We start from the raw sequence: 19,374 nt of genomic DNA, 5'->3' as shown, positions 1-19,374 counted from the left end.
TATGTAAGAGCAGTCACAACTTCAGTGGAAGGGAAAATAGAGAAAAGAAGTATTATTTCTTTATCTCTTCACTCATTCAAATTCTTTTCTTTCTACCTGTCCTATTAGAGCTGTTTAGATAATCTAAAATCTAAAACCAGTTAACCTGAATTAATGTATTTTCTATGTACACAGTAGCCACACTCAACTATGGCAACACCCTTCATGGAGAGGCAATCCCCTAGTCTGAGCTGAGGGACACGAAGAGAGGCTAGCAAACTTTCTAACATGTATATTATACTTTTCAGCAGAAGGATGAATATAAAAATCTCTTTTACCTTCCCTTGCTAACACATGCCTGTCTTTCTGTCTGTCTGTAAAATGGGCATAACAATCTTCAGTCACTTCAGAAGCCTACTGGAAAACCACAACAATTAGTAAATATTTTAAAAAATAATAACAGTAAATATGTCAGCATACAAATAATAAAAAGTCATATACTTCCATACTGGACGTATCTCACCATAACATGAAATACATTAATTTCCTCTTTTTTTTTACTAACCTGGAATTAATCTAAGAGCACAGTAATTCTTTGTCAGAAAAATAAATAAGACCTGTATAGAGATCCAAAGAAAAAAAAAAAGACAAAAATCTAGCATGTATGCATGAACATGCATACACTAATTTAGCATATACATATTTATATGTGTGCATCTGCATATGTGTGCAGACACAAAAACAGATGTTCAGAAAAAAAAGCACACAGTGAGGAAAAACTGTCAAATGTCAGGAATCACTAAGGGCTATAGACTCTTATAGTCAGCTTTGTTGTAAGAAAGAGGGTAGCATACAACAAACTGTATTATAGGGACACCAGAGGAGAAATCCAATGACTAATTCTCACTCAACTTCCCCTTTCTATCTTCATAGGAAAGCTTATTTCTCCTTAGGTACTCAGTCAACTAGTCCAAAGACAATTGCATAGATGGTACAGAATGAGGAGCACTATACTAGGAAAAAGCAGGGACAAGTCAAGCTTAAAACACCACCAGAACAAATAATTAACTATATGGAGGACAAATATTTTAATTCTGTGAAGTGTTTTAAGAATTCAGATACAAAGTTTAAGATTTTCAAAATTCAATTTAGTTCTATTTCCAAACTGCATAGAAAACTCCCAAATAGGAGTTAATAGGGGTTATTTATAACCGTAAAGAAAACCAGCAAAAAAAAAAAAAGCAAAAGCACTTTCATGGTCATGATGTTTAAGAAAAATAATCTCTTGTTTTGTCCCCACTTAAGGAGAAGAAGAGAATAGCAATTTGATTCCCTCTACATTTCACCCTCAGCAAGATCTCGAAAGACCCTTAATTTTCCCCCCCATTTTTATAATATGGAAATGTGATGAATATGCAACAGAGTGACAGAACTTTGCTGGAGGCTTACAGAGTTCATTGCAAACAGAAGAACTTCAAAGCTTCTTCAACTGTGCGAAGTAGCTCAAAAAAACCCTTGCCACTTTACTCAAGTGCTTTATGATCAGCAGACTAACGTTCATAATCTAGATACTTCAAGTGTAGAAAATACAGAATGAAATAAAAAAAAAAAAACACAAAAAAACCCCAACCTACAGACATCTGCCTTTGCTGACAGTTAATGAAAATGTCATTTTATTCTGGAAACTATAGGGGCAGGAGTTGACAAAAATAAATATAATAAAGTAAGTGTTTTAGAAAAGCAGTGCAAACCATAGTACCAAAGTAACATAAAAATTGATCCAATTCCTAATACTTGCATATATCTGGAAAATGGTTTAAAAGACAAAATTCATGGTGTGATTTTTCAAATGCCTTCTGTATGTTTTCACTAGAAATTTCAATGTCATTCTTCTTCAACAGAAGAATCTAATTTGTCAGATAAAGAATGTGGACCTTAATTAGAGTAATGAACAGTCTAGTTCAGATTCACATAGAATGAAAAAAACCCTACAAAACAACCATGAATAGGTTTCAGATTATACAAAAATTGCATACTTCATCTAAATTGTGTCCTTTCTCATGTACAGTTGAAATTTGTCTGAAATAAGTTTATATGATGGTAGGTAATCAGTTTAAATAATGATCTACTGCTAAATTCCACAACAGCCCATTTTTTCCACTTTCATATATATTCTTCTGTTTTTCAGAAGTACAATCAAGCTGTAGTTTTCCAGTGTGAAATCTGCTCCTCTGCAGATTTATTCCAAGAGATCTTATGTATTGGCTAGACCCCTTGCTAAGGCTAAGGTTTTGGAAAGCCCTGGAGTGAGACCTCCCCAATTAGGTTAATTGCCTGCTTATAGATGATCAATTGGCTATTTCAAGCTGTTGCACAGTTCTCCCTTTCTCTTCTGGCACTCTCCAAGCAAGGAAAAACATCCATGTTCTTCTAGGCAACTAAAATCGCAGTTCTGATCTCATTGCCTTAACTGTTCCATGCAGTTCCAGAAGACAGAAAGCAACCTAGGAGCTAATAAATACAGGTGTCCTATGTCTGGAGCATGGAAACAGCACAGCTGTAATTATGGGAGATCTGCCTAGCCCCAAAAGGATAGGGTGCAGGGGCAAAGGGAAGGAGGCAATCAGAAGAAAAAAAAAGCCATAGTTGGAGTCTCACTGCCTTCTGGCACTCTCCAGTTTTATGAATAGGGACTTACAGTAAGGTTCAATTTAAAGTAACCTTGAGGTGGTCCTTTATGATGCTGGAATTAGGCTGAGCCACAAATGGCTTCAATTTAGGAAAGTGAGCAGTACAGTGGGCACCTCCGTGCCTCCCATTGCTGGAATCTGAAGACACAACATTTCAGGAATGAGACTTGCTTTTCTCTTCACTTGCCACCCAAAATATCCACCCAAAAACCAAGAATAGACATAGTATGAGCTCACTAGAAGATGTGCTGAACAGACTGTGAGAGGGGAATAAAAGACGAAAGTAGAACTAATGAAAATGACAATCAGTTCAATACTGCAGAGGTTAGAGAAGAATTATTGTTTCATTAGAACGACTCCTAGTTTTGCGCACAAGCACCTTTGCAATCCTACCCTTATATCCCCATGAAATCATCTTTCTGGAGAAAAGGAACTGGAAGAGACAATTTACACAGCTTGCCATTGACACTCTTTAATTAGCTAGGTCATTGATGGGAAATGTAGGAGATATCTTTCCCCCCTCTCTACTCTATCCTACTCTGTCATTAGGCTTCTTCTAGAAAATATATGGTCACAATTTTTCATTAGGAACTTTCTGTTAACACTCACCACTCCACCCCCACTTATTTGTAACAATTTTGTTTAAAACATTTCCTTGTTCGTCATCAAAATCAGAGGTTATATTATTCTGAAGTTACAGAGATATCATGCAAATGTTTGAGAATTTGGAATTTTTAAAAAAAAATATATATTTTTTTGCAATGGATAAAATAGAATGGTGCCAGAAACTTATTTTTTTTCTAAACTCCCTTTCATTTTACCTTTTTCCACTTTTAAATTCTGTATTTACTACTCTACCTTTAGAAGAAGTGGCATAAGAGAATGTAAGAGGGAAAAAAAAAGGAAAAAGAAACAGAAGATACAGAATGAAAAAAATCCTGTTGGATTTTAGTCTAAATCTACAGGAAAAGGAAAAAAAAAGAAAAAGAAAAATAAAGAAAGAAAAGATAAAAGAAGAAAAATGAGAAAAACAACTAATGTCTCAGAAATATCTGAAATTTGAAGTAAAGGAAATTCTCTCAAAACAATTTTTATGGTGTGACTCAATGTGATAGTAAGAATAAAAAAAAATCCAAAGCTGTCTCATAGGGAAAACTCTAGCATATTGAGGTTTGATATTTCTTCCTAAACAATTGTGGCCAAACAGCATCTGTTTGCTTTTTTTTTACTGAATATTCACTAATCTAAGGAGGCCTGTTGCCTTCAGTGATCAACTTGCATGAGTAAATGCTTTTAGATATGAATATAAGTTGCATTATGTGATTCTTACTTGTTTGCATAATTAGATCAACAACCTTATGACGTGATTCAATGTCCAGTCTCAGAGGTGTTGCTACCTAAACTAACAGCAGCTAAAACCCTCTCATTGCAGGACACCATCCTCTGTAGACATTGAACAAACATCAACATCTACAAGTATGTAGGCTCACTTTTTGCTGCTGAGAACTTGCCCAAGCTTGTAGGCAGAGGCGTGCAGCATCCCATACACAAACAAGTGACCAGCAAAGGGCAGGTGCGTAAGAGTCCAAGGCGAAATCTAACATCTTTCACAGTTAGACATTCTTATGGTGTGCAAATCACAGACAGAGCATATAAACGAACAACATAATTCATGCATTCTGGCAGAGATCAAAGAGACACTTCACTGCTTTGGCAATTTTTTTTTTTTTTGGAGTATCCCTTTTCTGTTTTCTGTAGGGAATATATATATATACATAAATTCTTTCAGGCTCTTCTCTATAGATAACTCAGCAGCAAGTTAATGGTTTGTAATCTCCAACACAAGTAACCACACAGAAACAACTCTGCAACATGATACAGTATTACTATCCACAACAAGCTTCACACATCTTATCATTACTTGGGAATCCAGTCCTCTTCTGTGCTTTGGAGATGATAATTGAGCCTCCACCTTCCTGCTTTCCATCTGATCAGCAGCCTGTCCCTCTCTGCTATCTCTCTTTGCACCTATTTTTTTCAACATAAGCCATCTTCCTTTCTGCATACAGGACTTCTCATTCCCTTACCTACTAGGGCTTTTATGGTCGAAGGAAGGGAACAAATGGATTTAACTAGAGTACAAGCCATTACCAGTAATTGCAACTTTCTTTTCTGTTAACTTACCATCTCTTATTATAAAGCAATCCTAAATTAATGGGGTCCTCTATGTGCCACTACATCAGAAATGGCACTCATTAAGAAGAAAAATATGTATCTAAGGACTCCATACAGAAGATTTTCTCACAGATTTTTGCATTTTTACATCTGCTGTACCATTTCAATTCATTTATCTAATTAAATTAATTCTAAAACAATTTGTTCAGATCTTTTACTGGCTGGCATCCTCAAATTAATGTGAAGCACTGGTTAGTACATTATTTTTTACAACTTCTACCAAAGTAGTTTAGGACAAGATAAATAGAATAAATTTATTCTTTTTGGAAAAAAAATATAAAACTCAAAAAAATTTACTTCTACCTCTCCGGTATGAAATTTGTCACTAATCATTTTAAACTATGCCCTTTTATGCTTCTTCCATCTCTTTCAGCTTTCTATGCAGTTCTTTGATGTAACAAAGACAGTTTCAGACAAGATTTCAGTTCATCCGGAAAAAAAAGCTTTAAGTCTTGAGGCAAAAAGCAGTGTATTTAAAATTTATATACTCCATAATGCCTTTGTTCTGAGCTTGAACATCCTGAAAAACTTCTCTTTTTCTTTTGCCTTCCAACTCTGAAGATCATTTGTTCTCATGGCTTCAGCTTCTTATTATGCAACAGTGACTTTAACTGGTGGTTCCAGCATTTAAGTACATGCACAGTCATGGCTGACCCTTTCTGATCAATTGCCAATCCATACAGGTTTGACTGATAAAAGAGCCAATTAGATTTAAGCAAATTAAGGGACATCACCAATGTCAACCACTTATTAAACTGAATGCTGAATTCCATGCATACAAAACACTAATGCACCAAGTCCCATTAAGAGTTGAAATCCTAACCCCATTAGTAACTCCAGATCACCACAGGGTAAAGGTCAAAAGAAAGTTTCATATTTATGGATTAACATTTGGATTCAGTTTTTATTTTTTTAATCTTTCCAAGAACTCTTGAACCCACACTGCAATTTTAGTCAAGAGCTTAGATAAAATACATTCCTTATTTCTAAGATTTTTTTTTTAAAGTGTTGACTTTAAGCATGGCAAATCAGCTTGATGAGAAATTAAGATATATTCAATCAGGTAACACTAAAGATTTGGTGTGCTTTATATTATGTGCAATACATTTTGAATAAAAAATGTATTATAATTGACAAACAGTGATCTGCAGTAACACCAAAATGGAATTCTCCTCTGTCCTCTATCACTCCCCTTTTTGCACATAGAAATGTACACACACTATCTATAACTTCCATCAAGCTCCATGAAATACTCCCTGCAATGCAAATTTTTAAAACAGCTTTTTCTGTTGTCCTTGAAAAGAGTGTGTTACATTTTAACACTCATTAAAAGGCTGTGATTTTGTATATAATGAGACCACTTTCAGTCTTTGATCACACAAAATTTCTGTCAAAGTGAAATCTTGGCCACTGAAGTAAAAAATAAAATTCCTTCTGATTTTAGAAGCATCTAGATTTCATTTAATGATTTAGAAAGTAAGTGAAGGCACTGAATACACTGTAAAATTACTATTAAACTCATACTTTAGCATGGAGTATGATTGCCATGGTTGGCAATCAAAGAGTGATTATAATAAACATCACAGCAAAGTAAACATACGTTGTCCTACATATACACATCTATGTGTCTGTACGTTTGTACACATATAGTGAGTATATAGTGTGTATGAGAGTACTTGTCTCATATGCACTGCTTCATTTATTATTCATTTCACTACAGATCACAGTCCACTGGACAGTGGTATGGAAGATTTCTTTAATAACTCTCACTGCTAATTTAATTCTACTTAAACACACATATCCTAGTGAATGCCACATGCTTTTCAGCATGATTTTATGTGTAAATCAGGATAATATGTTTTCAGATCATTAACTAAAACGAAGCATGAACTAAAACCTATTTAATCAATGAGGTATTGCTTTTAAACTACCACAAGGTCATAAAAAAAAAGATAATTTCAAAGCTATAAGTTTTGTAATTGTAATCAACAACAATCTAATGATGAAAGAAAGTGTATCTTAATGACTGTCATAAACTTGTGCACATCCTTGCCTATCTTTAAAGATTCTTTACCTTCTTATTTGGTAAATTTTCACTACCAAATTTTGTTATTTCTACATGCAAAATTGAAGTATGACACTGGGATTAGAAATTGTCAATGTCTTACTGCTCAGTCTTAAGTGAGCAGTAAAACTCAGATGTGGTTTTATTATTATATGACAATGTATATTTGTTAATATTAGATATAATTTGGCAATCAGGTTGGAAAAGTATAAAATGTGCTGAGAATTTACCTTTTCCTTCTTGCTCAGCAATCTATCATACAAAGTCTGCATTTTATTTATTCACTTCTCAGAAGTCTTTCTGCTGGTTTGGTGCCAAACATCCATGTTTTGCAAGAAAACTGTTCCAATTGTAATCATATTTTTGCACTGTAAGGCTTATGGGTTTTCTTTCATTTATTTATTTATTTATTACTTTCAAATGATATGAGTGTCACTCTACATTGTTCTTGCTGATCAGCTACACCTACACATGTCTCAAGATCAAGTTTTTTGGGGCTCTCACTTTCCAAATTGCCTTAAATTAATTGTTTCCATTGGCATTTATTCAACAGCTAATTCACTGGGACATCCATGAAGAGAGAATGCTAAAAGAACACATATCCATGAGCTGTAAATTAAAACTCTCATTAAAAAAAAAAAACCACAAACAAATCACGCACGGTATTTAGGGAGTATTTGCTCAATTCCCTTATTTCATCCAAAGCGTCTTAGAGCCTCATTCACTGTAAATCAGCACATGGCACCTCTCATTCCTGTAGCTACATCAGTTTGTAGAATCTGGCTCAATATATTTCCGATGGTTTATATTACTATTATTAAACAAATTACCTAAGTCTGTCTGGTAAGTACTCTTTGTCAGCACTTAACTTTTATTCTAAAAGAGATTACGAAATGCAGGTGGCTTTTTCTATATTCTTAAATTAGCTGGCCATGATAGAATACACCACCACTCACAGAAAAAAAAATGAAGTACATAATGCACTTCTCACCTACAAAATACGTTATCTATGCAACTACCTGTTTTCATTCTCTAGTTCTGAAATAGAGCAATGTGACACATTAGATGCTGAAAAGAGCAATTTTGTTAGTAAGAAGAACTAATACAAACATATTCTTCTGAACTCCCGGTCTTCAGTTGCAATAATAAATAACATTTTGTTCAACAGAATATTTGTGTAATTGTTACATGCACAGAAAAAGCACTTTTTCATACTTACCTCCTGGAGGCATGACTATTGTTATAGCATCACTTATCAAGTTGCCCTGGCTGTTGGAAGCATTCACTTGTACTGTGTAGTTAGAAAATGGAATTAGTCCTTTAATGGGCACCCATACGTTGGATTTGTTGCTGCTGCATAACATCCGAGTACCATTTACAATAGAATAATTAGCATTGGCTGTTATGGAAAAAAAAAGCAGGAAAGAGGGGAGAACAACGAATATTAGACCTTTTATCTACTACAATTTGCCGTCTTTATGAATCAAGCCTTATTTCTGCTCCAATGAAATGTTGCCATTGATAGCAATAAGACCAAAAAAATGGCCTATTTAGAAGAAAAAATACTATTCATCATTTTCTGCTCCTTTTGCCAAGTTTGTCGTACTTGTAAAACTTGAAAAATAAATGAACTAACCACACAGTTGCAAAGTTGACTGCTATGTACTGCAAATAGAAACCAGTTTTCAGAAATTACTCATGTTCTAGAACAGTTGTGTGATAATTACAAATTCAAAACATTGAGGTTAATTCTTATGCCTATGAAAAACTGGTAAAATTTCTTGATTTCAATAGAAAACCACTTACCTTAGGAATTTATAAGCTAACTCTATTGCGTACATAAGAGTTAGTCACATGCAGTAAGAAACACATGCTTTTCAGCATGGCCTGCAGTCCTCTCAAAGACAACAGAAGGATTTGAAGTATTCAATTTATCAGTTGAAATCACTAGAGTACACCATAGCAATCTACATGTCCTTTAAAACACTGTTAAGATCTCAAATTTTCAATAAGACAATATTCTGCCCTACAAAAATAACAAAACAAACCTTTTCAAAATAGCTGATGAGTAAGACTGGAAAATTAAAAAAAAAAAAATTATTTCAAGTAACAACTTTTTTTTTTGGTTCAATGAAGATTTCACTCATGTATCTGAGAGCAAAGCTGAGCTCATTTAACGATTATCCAATATTTTGAACATATAAAGTGCTGTATAGATGATTAATATTATTACTACTCTCCATCATTCCATGGAGACTTCTCACATTGAAGTTGATGGAAATCCTGCATTACAAACAAGAGTGGGATCACACAAGTCTGAGACCACAGGTATGAGAATGAGAATAAACAGAATATAACTATTAAAACCGTATTAAATTGATTAAGGCATTGTCACAGGCAGAAGATTGAAAATTCACATCTGAGTCCTCTACAAAAATCTAAATAATAGAGAATTTTAAAACACCCCTAGAAACTCCTTTTTAATTGAATTAAGTGAAACTCATTGTGTTTACTCATTTTTATGCAAGTTTCAAATGAACTGTTAAAACTGACATGTTATTAATCCTGAAACAGTTTTTCAAATATTCCATATTTCTGTGGTGTCCTATAAACAATCTGTGATTCACTTATGGTACAAGTCCAAGCCATTCCATTATTTTTATGTTCAAAGAGCTGCACAAAGGGTGTTTTCAGTTACTCTGTTGATAACATATGGCAAACTTACCTTCTGAGCTCTGGGGAGGGGCAGAGTTGTATAAAACACTTTTTATAAATCTGCCTTGTAGTCTAGTTCCTCATTGCTCAAATTCTACCTAGATTACACTATGCTATAGCACGAGACTCCTCGAACAGAATACAGTAATGTGAATGTAGAATAATTTCATGAAAACTGATGAATTTATTTTGAATTTCACTGAATTCTATGTTAGCCTGAGAGACCCCAGCAACGGAGGCGAAGCTTCTTATCACACAAGAACCACCACCACATTTCACACGTTCCACGTACAGACAGATCGGTTCTGCAGACACAAAGTTATTTTGTCTGAGACCACTCTTATATACCCAGGCTACTCAGCCGGCACTAGCAGGCACTAGCAAAATGCATCTGCATTACTTGATCTTAGCTCTTAAATTGTATATCAAACCCTCCTGCATCTTTGTGAAACTGTCCCTATGTGTCATCCAAAAGTAGATACAATCCAACAAAGCAGCTTTCTCCCATTGTCTATCAAGGTTTTGCTGTGCAGCACCAGGCAGTCTGAGACTTATTATTTGCAATGCCCACCCAACAATATGAGACTTGTTATACACACCTATTGTTTTATCAACAACAACATGGCCATTACAAATGGCCAACTGACATATACATCCTTAAGGTCCTAGTGATGTGAAACACTTAAGTACCTGGCTGGCTGTGAACAGAGAGGCATTTTTTTAAATGTTTCACCTACAATGTGTAGGACAGTTTAAAAATCCAGTATTGAGAGACCAAGGCACATAGGATAGATTCAAATCTCCAGCAATGAAGGCAGCTCCCTAACAGCAATTTGTGTGTCCAGTTCATGAGAAAGTGTACCTTTTTCTATCTACAGTACAGTTTTAACATGTTAATATTTTCATTCTAAGCCCAGAATGAAAGCATGTACTTTCTCTGCTGATATTTTTATTCCACTATTAATCTTTTTTTTTCCAATGGCTAACTATACTGTATTTTAAAACATTCAGTTTTGAGTAACAGGAAAAGAATTAAAAGGATAACACTCTATTCCAAGTTGCCTGGATAACAACATTAATATACAGTAATTATACAATTAGTTGTAACATTAAATTCTAGTTATAGCAGAGTGATTACTCGGCAATTATAAGAAGTATATAATTACCCAATAATTAGGAGAAGTATGTAATTACATAACCATTTTATTCAGCTCAAAAATGAACTTGCAAATTTACAATGAGTTAGACAACATAGCAATTCAAATTTTTTCATTGCTTCTAATAAAAAGCTGAGGTGCACTTGCAAGTTTCCTAATCTGAATTTTACACAGACAAAAGGTGTTTTATCCCAGTTGTCAGCCAAGCAACTTACTGCTACTAGCAAGTAAAATATTAGAAGAATATTTTTTAAATGCAGGTCTTGCTGGGGATGAGTTGCAATATGCAGCTTTGCCACTTCTCACTGCTTAAACTTTGCTTTCAGTGGGCTGGAAAATGCAGACACATAGGTTCAGCCTGACAGAAAGTGATACAGCGATAACCCTGTCATATCGCTCTGTGCCATTCCTGCCTAGACTGCTTCAGTGTGGACCCTATTTGTGATTATAAATGGATGAGGCCTCTCTTTTTCCATTTTTCATGTGTGTTTTTCTCTCCACCCTGCTCACACGTCCTTGCCTACCAGCAAGTCTGATGCAGACCTAAACAGCAGCTGGCTCAGACGCAAGTCCTAAGAGACATTGTTTTACTTCAGACAAGTGATTTCTACCAGAATACCTCCTCGTTACTGCACATTTCTGTCTCGTAACTTCTGCTGTGAACAGTCACTAGCCCTCCAACAAGAAAGATCCCCTCAGATATAGTTAACATGAACAATCTAAATAAGGAGGCAGAAAACAAACTCCTAGAACTGGCTCACCATGCCCTTCAATCCTTAGACACACAAGCACCCTTATCAAAAGATTAATTCAGACGGAAGGGGGCTCAGAGCCACCATCTCCTATAGCCTCTCAAGAAAGGCTAAACCCTCTGCAGACATGAAAGGCTTCCCTATGCTCCTTAACCTTTCAGTATTTTTGCATTGTGATGGTTTTGATCTTTTAGTAGCCTTCCTGCTCATAAGGTTCTCCATATTGCCCCTAATATTTCTGAGAGACTTCTTTGGCTAAGTCTGATATTTGAGAAATAAGCTGTTCCCAGTTTATTCCTATTTTATACCAGATCAAAGTATCTCAGTTTTTCAGGAAAGTATTATCCAAATGAAGAAATTAGGGCTAAAGAATATCCATACACATATTTTAAAACTATGTATACTTGAAACAAAGTCAAGTAATAAAACATGCTTACATCAAAAAGATGCACAAATACATATTCCATTCAAAATCATTGTTTAAAAATGCTAAGCTTCACACAGCACTCTAGCCGGTATTTGTGTTTGAAGGTTCACTATGGTTTTGGATGGTCACTTTCAAGGGGGCTCTCAAGCAGACATGAATTTCTGCTACTAAGTACTACTGTAAATAGGTGAATAAAGCTCCTGTGGCTTGGTGGTGCGTAAATTGCTGTTACCCTGGGTCCATCATCCTATGGGGTTTACTAGATTGAAATAACATAAATGGGTATCATTTCCCATTCTTGTTATAATCATTGTCACAAGAATTTTAATGCCTCATATATTCTGTAATTTTTTTCTCTGTGCTGTACTGCTCTGACCTTTTCAATATTCTGTAATTTGACTGGCTGGCCATTTCAAGTTCTCTCCTTTTTACAGCCTTATTAACTTGTGGAGAAGAGGTGAAACGGACAGCCAATCAGAATACATAATATTGCAAAGGTCACAGTAGTACAGTACAGTATGAGCAGACACAGAATACTGTATATTAGTCATTAGTGTTCTGATATCTTATTCATGTGACAAAGGTTGTAAGGAGTGCAGGAAATGGTACAGCATGAAACCATTCTCATGACAAAGTCTGCAATGGAAAAACGAAAGAATACAAACTAAATGTATTCATCTCACATTTAAAAACTGTGGGTTTTGTTTTTTTTTTTCCAGAAATTGCCACATTGAAATGTACTCTTCCCATCTGGATCAAAAATAATGTTTTTAAAGAAAAAGGTAAGAAATTGACATGTTTCCTTTTTTCTGTATTAAACAAACTCATGTTTCATATCTACAGGCAATCTTTTCCAAATTACTAAATACTTCTATTACTTTAATTGCATTACTAACTACTAAAACAATAAGCCTAATGTGCCAGTATCACAAACACATTGACACAACTATGCTGCTGACTTCAGGAAGCAAGGAGGTCGTGTTAGTGAAAAATAGCACTGGGCACTCACAGGCTTTTCTTTCCCTAATCATCAACAGCTAGCCATCATTATACAGAAGATAACGGTCAAAAATCACCTTCTTTATACTTCTCTGTTCATATTCCTATGGGACTTCAACAACTGAGTTGACAGATGTAATGTTCCTAAGGACATATCATGGTCTCAGTCCATCAAATTGAGTCCAAAACTTTTATTTTTTTTAAAAACTTTTTAAAGTCTCTTTTATCACAGGGAGCCTTCCTTCTCATGAGCTAGGGGGAGTTGCTGGATGAGGCAAGATGGGTGATTTAAAAGCACTGAGCAAACTGTCAAAACTATGAATCCAAAATATTCCATGTAAATAATGAGCAGTTCACATTATCTGCATGGAAAACCTTAGCTTTTTCCTTTTTCCCTGGTAACTAGAATTATAGAAGTCTTTAGTTTTAATACTGAAATACAGAAAGCATTTAAAGAACAAGACAAAAGTTCTTATAGCCACTTACAGCAGAAATCAGAAAGGTCAAAGATCCCGATGTAGTTTCTGATTATATTGCTCAAGTTGTTTCCTTAGCAGCTCAGTTTCCCTCACTATAAAACAGGCAAAAGCACCTTCTGTGACTTTTTACAGACTTAAATTTGGTACACCTATCTTAGACTGTCTTGAGACTTACAGAATGCAGACGCTAAATGTTACAGATGCTAAATGTGACAAAGAAGGCCAATAGCTTCCTGGGCAGCATTAAGAGGAGCAATGTCAGCAGGTCAATGGAAGGGACTCCTCATCTCTAGTCAGCCCTGTTGACACACACCTGGAGTGCTCATCCAGTTCTAGGCTCCCCAGTACAAGACAGACACGAACTTACTGGAGTGGAGTTCATGCAAAGGTGATCAAGGGCTTGAAGCATCTGTCACATAAAGAGAGTCTGAGAATTGAGGTTGTTCAGCTTCAAGAACAGAAGGCCTGGAGGGGGGAGGATCTGATTAATCTGTACAAATATCTGATACAAGGGTGTAAAGATGCCAGATACTTCTCAACAGTTTATAGCAACAGAACAAGAGGCAATGGGCACATAGAGAAATATAAGAAATTCTGTTTAAATCCAAGAAAAACATCCTTTTTTTTTTAACTTTGAGGTTGGTCAAGCACTGGAACAAGTTACCCGGAGCTGTTACAGTGTTTCCACCCTTGATGATATTCAAAATCCAACCGGACACAGTCCTGGGCAATGTGCTCCAACTGACCCTGCTTGGAGAAGGGAAGCTGGACTTAATGATCTCTAGAGGTGCTCTCCAACCTCAGCTGTTCTATGGTTCTATGAAAATTTACACAATACTTCAAGAACCCTAAGGCAAAGCAGGGGTAATCATTACAATGAAAGTATGTTCCTATCAGTAGAAATAACTGATCACTAGTGTTACAAACAAAAAGGAATGTGCACTTACATGCTTATTAATTCTATGGACTGACACATGAATAATGCCCACAGCTTGATGGGGGAGTTCATACAAGAAAGTTAGTACAGACCTCATGTATAGTTAATGACTACAGTAGAGATTAGGCTCTGTCATGATGGCAGGCAGAAAAGAAAGTTTCATAGAATCATAGAATGCTTAGAGTTGGAAGGGACCTTTTAAAGGTCATCTAGTCCAACCCCCCTGCAAGGAGCAGGGACATCCCTGACTAGATCAGGTTGCTCAGAGCCTCATCCAGCCTGGCCTTGAACGTTTCCAGGCATGTGGTGTGTGGTCTCACTTATCCTTTGGAGCTTCCAGTTCAGTGCCATGAGGCTTTCAACTTAAAAATCCTGTATTTGTAGATGAAACTGTCAGGAACTTTTTTACTCGAATTACTGGTTTAGGTTTTCTTATTACTCTTTCATAAACACAGAAATGTCCAATGAGTCTTGCAACTGAGTCCGTCTAATTTAGATATGTAATAACTGTAATAACTCAGTCCATGACTGGGCTTGCAGTGCTCAGGTGGTCTTATCCCAACATGAACAGGAGAAATCATGCCAGTACAGTTTAGTACCCCAAATGATATAACATCTATAAATCACCAGAAGGCATCAAATAGCAAAAACATTTGCCATAATTGTAATGTTAAGCTGATAATAAAGCATATAATTATTGATTTAATCCATTTTGTTTGAGGGATTTTATAAACAAATGATAAGACTTTTAAACTTTATTTCAGGAGAGATTTTGCATACTAAAAAACTTTCAGAAACAGTTAGCTTTAAAATATTCAAGACTGTTGCTCCCTGGTTAGAACATTCTTTCTCTAGCTGCAGCAGTACATAAATGGAGATTATTACAGTATCTGGTTTCTGAATCTATGCCCATAATTCATGGATGCCAATAAGAGTTTTCCGTTCTCCAGGGACACTATCAGAAGGAGACTAGCTAAACACACAGAGCAGAACTGGGAGTCTCAAATCCATAATCAAATATCTAGATTGATTGTGTTACTTGCACTTGTATTGATTTCAATTGGAGCAGCTGACCCAAGAGAATAATAAAAATGTGGAATAAAACTGATTTATGAGAACAAAATAAATCCTTTTGTGAGTGGTAATGAATTGGTACTATTTAACCCTTTCAATCACAAAGGGAGAACACTATTTTTTCAGAATGCTGAGTTAGCTGAAAGAATTCATATAAAAAATGTCAATACTGTCAAATGCCATTACACTTAGTTGTAATACTTTGGAAGGAATGAAGCTCTAAACTTGATCTAGGATTTTTATTTAACGTAAGACATTCTTTTGGCTTTTCCACTCACCTTACATGAGGCATCATAAATGATGCACTTGTAGACTGAAAGAACCATAGAATCACTCAGGTAAGTGTAGAGTATGTAGAGTATGATAAACAGCCATATCAACTGCACATGAAAGGATGACCTATCATAGTATCTTGATCTTTCCAGTATAACACTAGAAAGTTACATAGTCAAAATCTAGTTTGATCGCCCTTATACAGTTCAAATAAAAACTTCACCAAACTTTGTCAAATCCCAATTTTTATCACACTTTCTCTACCTGGGAAAATAGATAAGTTTTACATTAGTCTCTAAAGAGAAGCGTATTTGTTTGAAACCAACACATCCAAGTATACAAATGCAATTTCTTCATCTGTGGAAGCTCTAGTCAGATGACATATTTTGTTTGGGTCATGTATTTACATTGTTGACACTAATAATTTTATGTCCAATGTCACAAATTGTGTTTCTGCATTTAGGATTTACCATAGACACCTAAGCAATGTCAATGTAGCCTACTCAGCCTTCATGTGGGTTAAAAACTCAGGACATTCATTAACTAAAAGACTGTTTTCAAAGGAGAACTGATTGGCAAATCCTCTTTTACTCAATACTGTTTACCAGTGCCATCTCCAGAAAATTGCTATTATTCCCTAGCCGATTCCAGGGGAGCAGGGATGGTCTCAGAGACTATCCTGCTCTTGGCAGTCACTAGAAATTTCAGCCTGTATGAAGTGATAATACATTCCTCATAGAAATGGAGTTCAGCCTTACTTATCTGCTTTATAACATGAAAGCAAATAAATTACACCGTACAATATAAAACAGACCAGTGTACATGTGACAAAAACCATGTGAATAGAGAGATGCAGAAGATCAACTAAAACAGTATACGCAGTCTGATACTAGAGTCTTCATCAAAGAAACAGTACAATGTAGAAATTAGAGAGATTGCTTTCATTTTGCTTTCCTCTGACACTTGCACCAAGGAATAGAAAAGAAAAGCATATCTGGTACTGAAGGAAATTGTTCTGGTGGCATATTGTGAAGCTGTTCAAAATCTAAAGCTTGACTAAACATTACCAAATAATCATCCTCAAGTACAAGCAAAACTATGAGTTTTCTAGCCATGCAAATCAAACTTTAAGTGGCACATTATTCAGTGCCAAAATATCCCTAAGTCCTGCTCCAGTGAACAGATTAAACATGATTATTCAAAAATGGATCACACATCCCTTCTTTTCCCTCCTCAAACATCTTTAAGACTAGTGAGTTTTAATAGTGAAGTCTGTAGCTAAAACTAAGGAGAGAGTGGAAATGAGAGAGGAAGAGGATGAAATATGAAAAATCTCTTTAACAACTGGCTTGGAAAAGCAGCTAGGGGCTCCCACAAAAGCATCCTACTTGGGAGTGGGGAAGGTGTCCCTGTGGTGCAGCACTTGGTGATGCTGAATATGCCACTGCTGTTGCTCACAGTGGGGATGATGATTTTTGCTGTGCTGTCCCTCTGTCACTATACACTTTCCTTTGGGAAGTGCTCAAACTCCCTGTTGGTTGTTCCCATTTATGATGCTAATTTGTGGTGCGTCGAGCATGTTAACATGGTGCGAGCATCGTACACTGATTGGTCACTAAACATCTGAGTACATTTATTAACAGATAATACTTATCAAGCATTTAAATTACTATTATGGACTTGGTTGTCTACCAGGTATTGGGAGTTAAAGACCTGGTGGAGAGAGGCAATTCTCACAGCATCACAGCTGCCCCCATGAGGATTCTCTGTAATAATACGACTGGGGTTTGCAGGCGCAAGGCCATGAGAAAAATAATGCGTAATCCTAAATTACTGGAGTAAAGTTGGAATGACTTTTCCTTAATAGATAATGTTTTGTCACTGGCACAGGATCTTTGGTAAGTGATTAAATGCAAGAAGATCATAGTCCTGATATTTACCTACTATGGAAAAAATATTCGGATTTCTTTGGTACTAGCTTCTTGAATGTTCAGCTACATGAAAAGAAAGGCTTAATAACTACTCAAAAATGGGAAAAAAATTAGCAAGTTTTTTAAGAAATAGCTTTTCTTGAAAATAAATCAATTGCTTTGATTACGTATATGGAATGACTATACTGTCATTTTTGTAAAATAATTTTTCTTGCAAATATTAAAGTACATCTGAATTTGTATCTATTTTCAAGTATTGCATATTCAGTTGCAGTAACTGTAAATGCAAAACTATACTTAGATATTTATATTTTGAGGTAATTATGCAAACAATGATTTCTAAAAGAAATTGACTATGAAAATTGGCCTAACAGGTCTCTTGGAAATGTTTTACTAATTTCTGAAATGGTTTTAATTCTCAAAAACTGTTGTGTTCTTTTTAAATTCCAGATCTAAATGTAAAACACTTACCTTCTTCTGTATCTTGGAAGATAACCTCCCACAGAATTTTCATTCTCCATTCTAAAGCCTTCAATATGAGACAGGCTAGGAACTTTCAGGGACCTCAGCATTCCTCTCCCCACTTCTGTTGGCATCTGCATCTGGCATGTCTTCCACTAGCAGACATTGCTTTTATGCACTAGCTTGATTCTTAGCATTCCCTATTTAAATTCTGATTGGAGAGTGTACTGAAAACATTCTGCAGAATGGAACCTTCTAATAGAAGCCAAATTAACAGATGGTCTGTGTTTCCTTCTATTTACTTTTATATATAGTAAATATTAAGCTAAAAAGATTAGATTTACAAAATTCTAATGTATATATGCTAAAGTCACCTTGTTTATAAATGAAGCTTTTTTTTTTTTTTTCTTTTTACCAGAAAATGCTGTATTCTACTGTCAGAATTCTCCAGTTTGCCAATGAGTAGGTTGCAAAGATGCTTTCTGGTACAGCATCTCCAAATAAGTAGAGTTACCAGATTAATAATTTTCCCTTTACAAAAATACCAGATGAACTACATTGCTGAAAAGTAAGAACCTTGGATGATATGTCAACAACAGAAGCTACAAAAAGTGAAAAAACTAAACAAACAATCAAACCCCCAAACTGAAAATAATGTACACCGATTTCTACCTTCAGAAGCAACAGAAAGTTCTGAGTACAACCCTGCAACTTCATGTTGTGAAACTCACTAAGGGCATAGTTAATTAAGGATTCTCTTTATGTCAAATATGCATTCAAATGCATCACAACATCCAGGGGACTACAAGATTTGGATTCATTTTGTGCTAATGCAGTCATCTAACACAGGTAGAAGATAAAAATTTCCTCCAACTCTGTCCTCTGGAAAAGAGGTAGTACCTGATTCTTCCTGTACTAGAACTTAATTTCAGATATCCAGATGCAACTAAAAATGACCCTGTACTTAACCTAAACCACCCTGAGGGTAAATAGGGCTGAATGAGGAAACTACTTGAGGAAATAAACCTGACTCTGTTACCTTTCTTTCCCCCTCAAGTCCTCTGAGAATTGGAAGAAAATCAGATAGCAAGAACTTCAACCACTCTCAAAGAAAGAAAAGCTGTTTGTGCCCTGGTAATATTAGTATTTCATGCCTTGGACTAACCTATTGCAAAACAAATTCCTCTTTAAGGCTTCTT

The 19,374-nt window shown here is 35.5% G+C and overlaps 1 protein-coding gene across 1 annotated transcript in view; it reads right to left on the bottom strand.

The window, feature by feature from the left end:
• USH2A (usherin) overlaps window positions 1-19,374 on the bottom strand; it is a 386,243-nt gene that overhangs the window by 149,177 nt on the left and 217,692 nt on the right. The window contains exon 37 of the mRNA XM_086744172.1: window positions 8,189-8,368. Coding sequence (XP_086600298.1) covers window positions 8,189-8,368 — 180 coding nt within the window. The remainder of the gene's footprint in view (window positions 1-8,188; window positions 8,369-19,374) is intronic.

This window comes from Chlamydotis macqueenii, chromosome 3, assembly GCF_036417535.1.
Source record: "Chlamydotis macqueenii isolate bChlMac1 chromosome 3, bChlMac1.mat, whole genome shotgun sequence".
Classification (NCBI taxonomy): Eukaryota; Metazoa; Chordata; class Aves; order Otidiformes; family Otididae; genus Chlamydotis; species Chlamydotis macqueenii.
The sequence above is the reverse complement of the archived record's forward strand: the minus strand, read 5'-3'. Positions and strand labels throughout refer to the sequence as shown.